The sequence below is a fragment of the Mus caroli genome, unplaced genomic scaffold, assembly GCF_978045245.1.
Source record: "Mus caroli unplaced genomic scaffold, Mus_caroli_1 scaffold_10, whole genome shotgun sequence".
NCBI classification, from domain to species: Eukaryota; Metazoa; Chordata; class Mammalia; order Rodentia; family Muridae; genus Mus; species Mus caroli.
The window spans coordinates 63,316,033-63,321,884 of record NW_028227265.1 but is presented as its reverse complement, the minus strand read 5'-3'; the positions used below and the strand labels follow the sequence as shown (position 1 = coordinate 63,321,884).

The window sequence follows — 5,852 nt, the reverse complement described above, 5'->3', positions numbered from 1 at the left end:
ATGAGTGAAAGAGTTTGGGAATTTGAAAGACATGCTAAGTAGTTCTTATTTCTCTCATTTCCTCCCCGTGGGAGCTCTGCCTCACAGTTCAGTTTTATACTAATGTGCTTTTACCAGGTATGTGAATTGAATTTCTTCAGCCAAAATAACGTTGAGCTTCCAGGAGCGTTCCTTAACTGCTGTCTTGACAGCTCCTCTCGGTGTGTTACTAGAAGCTGAGATTACCCCCTCCCCCCATGTTTATATTCTTTAAGTCCTGTGGTCTTTTAATTTTTCTACTTTCATTTACATAAAGAACTTGTCCAACTTCAGCAGTCCTTCATCAAATCTTAGAATCTTTTCTGTCATACTCATTTTATTTGTATTAATACATGCCCTTTAAAATTGAGGCACCAGGGCCGGAGAGACGGTTTGGCTGCTCTTCCCGCGGACCTGGATTCAAGCTTCAATACTCATAAACTGCAGCTCACAACCATCTATAAATTTAGCTCAAGGGGATTGAAGGCCTCCCACACAAGTGGTGAACAAATATACAAGAAAAAAAAACATATATGTAAAAATAAAAGAATTTTGAAAACTTGAAGTGTTAGTAGGTAAAAGGGCACAATAGTATCTAAGTCAGGAGAACATCTACCCCAGTTTGAACTTCTGCCTTAAGGAGATGTAAAGCAACATTTAATTATTTTTAATAATGTTGAGCCTGAAAGTGAAAAAGTAAACATTAAAATTCCTGGGGCGGGGGGCTGGGACATTGGGACACTGCAAAACAAAGCAGTTGTGCGTGCGCAGCTTACGACCAGGAGCGCATGCGCAGACTTTCCTCAACGGTAGCCTGGCAGGTTAAAGGTCACTGAGGACGCTGAACTTCCTGCTCTTTGTTCGGCAGCCGAGCAGCCTGCAGCCATGGCCTTGGCCAGAGATGCCAAGCTGGAATCGGACACCTTTCAGGTGCTTCAGGATGTGGCCAATCGCCTGCGAATCCACTCAATCAGGGCCACGTGTGCCTGCAGCTCCGGACATCCCACGTCGTGCTGTAGTGTTGCAGAGATCATGGCTGTGCTCTTCTTCCATACCATGAGGTACAAACAGGCAGACCCAGAACACCCAGACAACGACCGCTTTGTCCTCTCCAAGGGCCATGCCGCGCCCATCCTCTATGCGGTTTGGGTGGAGGTGGGCCATATCTGTGAATCGGACTTGCTGAACTTGCGAAAAATTCACTGCGACCTGGAGGGTCATCCCACCCCACGACTGTCGTTTGTTGATGTGGCAACAGGGTCCCTTGGGCAAGGATTGGGTGCTGCCTGTGGAATGGCTTACACCGGCAAGTACTTTGACAAGGCCAGCTACCGCGTGTTCTGCCTCATGGGGGATGGTGAGTCCTCGGAAGGCTCTGTCTGGGAGGCCTTGGCCTTTGCTTCCCACTACAACTTGGACAATCTCGTGGCAATCTTTGACGTGAACCGCTTGGGACAAAGCGGCACAGCACCCCTAGAGCACTGTACAGCAGTTTATGAGAAGCGTTGCCAAGCGTTTGGGTGGAATACTTACGTGGTGGATGGTCATGATGTTGAAGCTCTCTGCCAGGCCTTTGGGAAAGCAGCTCAAGTCAAGAACAAACCTACTGCCCTGATTGCCAAGACCTTCAAGGGTAGAGGTATTCCAAATGTCGAGGATGCGGAAAATTGGCATGGAAAGCCTATGCCAAAAGACAGAGCTGATGGGATTGTCAAATTAATTGAGAATCGGATACAGACAAACCGAAATCTCACACCGAAACCCCCCATTGAAGACTCGCCCAGGATCAGCATGTCCAATACAAAAATGACCTCTCTGCCTGTCTACAAACTGGGAGACATGATAGCTACTCGTGAAGCATACGGCTTGGCTCTGGCTAAATTGGGACAATCTAACCAAAGAGTTATCGTTCTAGATGGCGACACAAAAAACTCTACCTTTTCAGAAGTGTTCAAGAAAGAGCACCCTGAGCGTTTCATAGAGTGCTTTATTGCTGAGCAAAACATGGTAAGTGTGGCCCTGGGGTGTGCCACACGAGGACGAACTATTGCTTTTGTTAGTACCTTCGCTGCCTTCCTGACCCGAGCCTTTGATCAGATCCGAATGGGAGCCATCTCTCAAACCAACATCAACTTCGTTGGTTCCCACTGCGGGGTGTCTGTTGGAGAAGATGGACCTTCCCAGATGGCCCTGGAGGACCTAGCCATGTTCAGAAGCATCCCCAACTGCACTATTTTCTATCCAAGTGATGCTGTCTCTACAGAACACGCTGTTTTTCTGGCAGCCAACATGAAGGGAATGTGCTTCATCCGTACCACCCGGCCAAAAACAGCAGTTATTTATACAGCTGAAGAAAACTTTGTGATTGGACAGGCCAAGGTGATCCGCCAGAGTGCAGTTGACAAGGTGACAGTTATTGGAGCAGGGGTTACTCTGCATGAAGCCTTAGTAGCTGCTGACGAGCTTTCTCAACAAGGGATTTTTATTCGTGTCATTGACCTGTTCACTATCAAACCTCTGGATGCTGTCACCATTATCCAAAGTGCCAAAGCCACAGGTGGCCAGATCATTACTGTGGAAGATCACTACCGAGAAGGTGGCATTGGCGAAGCTGTGTGTGCAGCCATCTCTAGAGAGCCAGACATCATCGTTCGTCAACTTGCAGTAACAGAAGTACCTCGAAGCGGGAAACCTATCGAGCTACTGGATATGTTTGGAATCAGTGCCAGACACATTATAGCAGCTGTGAAAGATACCGTAATGAAATGAAATGGCCCAGGTCTTCATACATCAAGGTTGTTGGCTTTGGTCTTAAACTCTGATATCTTTGTGTTACATTTATGCTTGTTGTTATTAAAAAAAATCTTTTATATAGTTCTGGTTTTCAAGTATCACTATGTAACACTTTTATTTCCACTAATAAGAAAAAAACACAAAAACCCTAAGCTAACTTTCTGTTAAATTAACAAATGTCATTCTTGTTTTTTAGTTGTTATGGTGAATTATGTTTTTCAAGCTTCAAAACAGACAAAAGCACTTGATTACAAAGTTTTATGATAGATTGCTAAATAATCAACTGGAGTGGGGACAATGCACATCTTTGTCAAAGTTCCTTATTAAAGATCTTTATCGAAGATAAAGATCAACTTTAGCAAGAGTCTATAGTTGGTTTTTTGTTTCTTTGGTTGTTTGGTTATTTGGTTTTTTGTTCGCTTTTTGTTTTTTTGGGACGTTAAGGGAATGTGAATTAAATTGTAGATTTCCTTAGCAGGAGTTCTGAAGCCAGTTTGAGCACTTCCATGGTGACATTGCCATGCTAGCCTTCTTTGACCAGTTACTGTAGGATTTCCTCCACAGTTCTACTTCATGTCCCTTCAGCGGGGACATCACTTTTGAGCAGCACTTTTCTATAATGAAATGAAGACATGGCTAGTTCTAGTTTGTGCATTACATATTAATAGAGTGGTTTGTGGAAGGGGAGAGAGTTGTTTTCCTTATGCTAACCAATTGTTAACTTGATTATATTCATTTACAGTGAATAATAGATGTGATAAAAAGTCTTTAAAGGAGCAGTTTATTGTTTGTTGTATGTAACTGCTTTCTCCCTAATAGGCAAGATAGACAAAGAGGTCGAGGCTGGAGATAAGTGTAGGAAATAATAATTGAGAAGAATCCTTAATTTTATCTTCATAATATCTTTGAAGTGCAAGATAAATTTCCAGTCAGGAAAATTCAAACAAACCAACAAACCAACCGTGATTTCAGAGCTAAGCTGTCTTAACATTTTAAAGGTGCACTGTGTGTCAGAGACCTCACTACTGTTTTCCTCATTAATTATCTGCATTTCTATCTCTGCAGGCCTGAGCAGTTGTTTTTCCAGCAGGGTGGAGGTATGACAGGATAAAACACCAACCTGAGATTTGGAAACACGGAGTCCTGGTGTTTCTGCACTGCCCCACACTCTAATCTCTGCTTCCAAGATAACCATTCCTCTTTGCATGACATTCTTAAATAATTTAGAAAAAAAAAATAGTTGGTATAAGAACGTTGTAAATTTTAAAATGGGTAGATATGGAGAACATTTGTCACCTCGATTTCACTCCTTCCCAATTCTTGCCTGCAGTGAACTGTAGCTATGGGGCCTGCTAATAGTCCCATCTGAACCTAGTAACATCCGATATCACATTTCCCAATGAGCGGGGTGCTATTGCAGGATTAATTCTCTTCCTTATGCTTTCTTGCCTCATGGGGATACATGGTTGATTTACAAACTGTGAACTAGACAAAATATCAAAACAAAAGTTCATTGATTTCTTCAGCTTTTATTATTTGGAAATGTGGGAGGTCTATTTTCCCAAATATGCAAAAAACATGCGTTTAATAGTGGCAGTACATCTGAAAATTTAAATGTCTAATGGAATCTTGGGGACTGCTAGATAATGCTTTGTTCTGTAGGAGTGTGGGGAGGCTCTTAATCCATACTGCAAAAGTTGTTTCCACAAAAATTGAAGGCAGGGAATCAATTCTATAATGAGATTGGGGTTGAGATTTATCACATGCACAGCATTCCTTAAGTGAGAGAGAGAGTGTCTTGTTCAGCTTTGCTACATAATGAGTGCTCTGAAGAATTGAGTCCGTCCTGACTAGTGTAACCACTCACTGCTAAAATTGAAGACACTAGGGCTTTTTACTTCTGTTTTTTGTTGTTGTTGTCCATAAAATGATCAAAATATTTTCTCTGTTTTTCATGAAATTCACTTTAAAAACTTTTAATGGATTAAATTATTCTTCAGACAGATCTTGCTGTGGTAGCTTGGGATGCCCTCAAACTTGCATTCATCCACTGGCTTCTATCTCCCCAGTACCGGCATGAAAGGAGTATGTATCATGCCCTGTTGAAGATACAGTTTTGTTAAGCAACAAAATATGGCAGTGATTCAGTGTTGATATTCTGTTCAAGGTTGTGCCTAGAAGGTCTTTTCGATATCAGGAGAGCTTAGTGATAGTTCAGGGATGGCTGTCCCCTCACAATTGCCTTGCTTGTGGTTAGAGTAGAAAGGCCAGTGTGAAAATGACACTCATTCCAGTCAACGTATGACTTCTTGAATTGTGTGGCTAGTAAAAGTATAAGGGTGATTGTTTTAGTTTGCCTTAAGTACATTGAAAAGGTTATTTAAATAAATGTTCAATTGAGGCATCTATTTGGGAAAAAGAGCCTTTTCAAGAAAGGGCAAAAGACATGGCACTTATGATGTCAAGATACCAGTGCTGGTCCTGGTTCCTAGGGCCTGTAATCCTGGCTAGCTTGGAAAGCATATATAAAGTACTTAAAAAATAAACTTACATGCCATAAGTTTCCATGAAAAAGACAAGCACACATGTATTTTAAAGAAAATTGTGCGAATACCTAACACTATGTCCTTATTTCATATGATTAGAATAGAGCAGGACTTTTGAAGTATGTATTTTATTATCCTCACCTTTACATGGGATAATGAGATTCACCCTTAGAAAATGGAATTTGTCTATTTGTTTCAAAACTTATTTCAAGATTCTCTTTGTTCACTTATATTCGACATTTCCATGTTTTCCTATTTAAAGTGGATAAATTTAAACTCATTACTGTTCAGCACAATTTTTAAAAATCTAGTGTAAATACCCAGTAAAGAAAAATTGTAGCAATACATTAACAGTGGCCTCATTAACAAAGGGCCAGACTCTGAAAGAATAAAAGCACATGGAAACTGTGCAGAAAAGCACACAGGCCAAATAAATGTATGTGCACACACACCATCAGTTCATTGGGTTGATGTTTAATCCTAGATGCAATTGTG

General features: G+C 41.5%; 1 protein-coding gene across 1 annotated transcript; it reads left to right on the top strand.

Annotated features, from left to right (window-relative positions):
* The first annotated feature begins 864 nt into the window (after positions 1-864).
* Positions 865-2,834, top strand: Tktl2 (transketolase like 2). The gene has a single exon (XM_021171063.2). It carries the CDS (start codon positions 904-906, stop codon positions 2,785-2,787), a length of 1,884 nt encoding a protein of 627 aa, XP_021026722.1. The 5' UTR covers positions 865-903; the 3' UTR covers positions 2,788-2,834.
* The last annotated feature ends 3,018 nt before the right edge of the window (positions 2,835-5,852 follow it).

What these genes read in the sequence shown, in the direction of transcription:
- Tktl2 (XM_021171063.2), top strand. Translation starts at nt 904, where the DNA reads ATGGCCTTGGCCAGAGATGCCAAGCTGGAATCGGACACCTTTCAGGTG.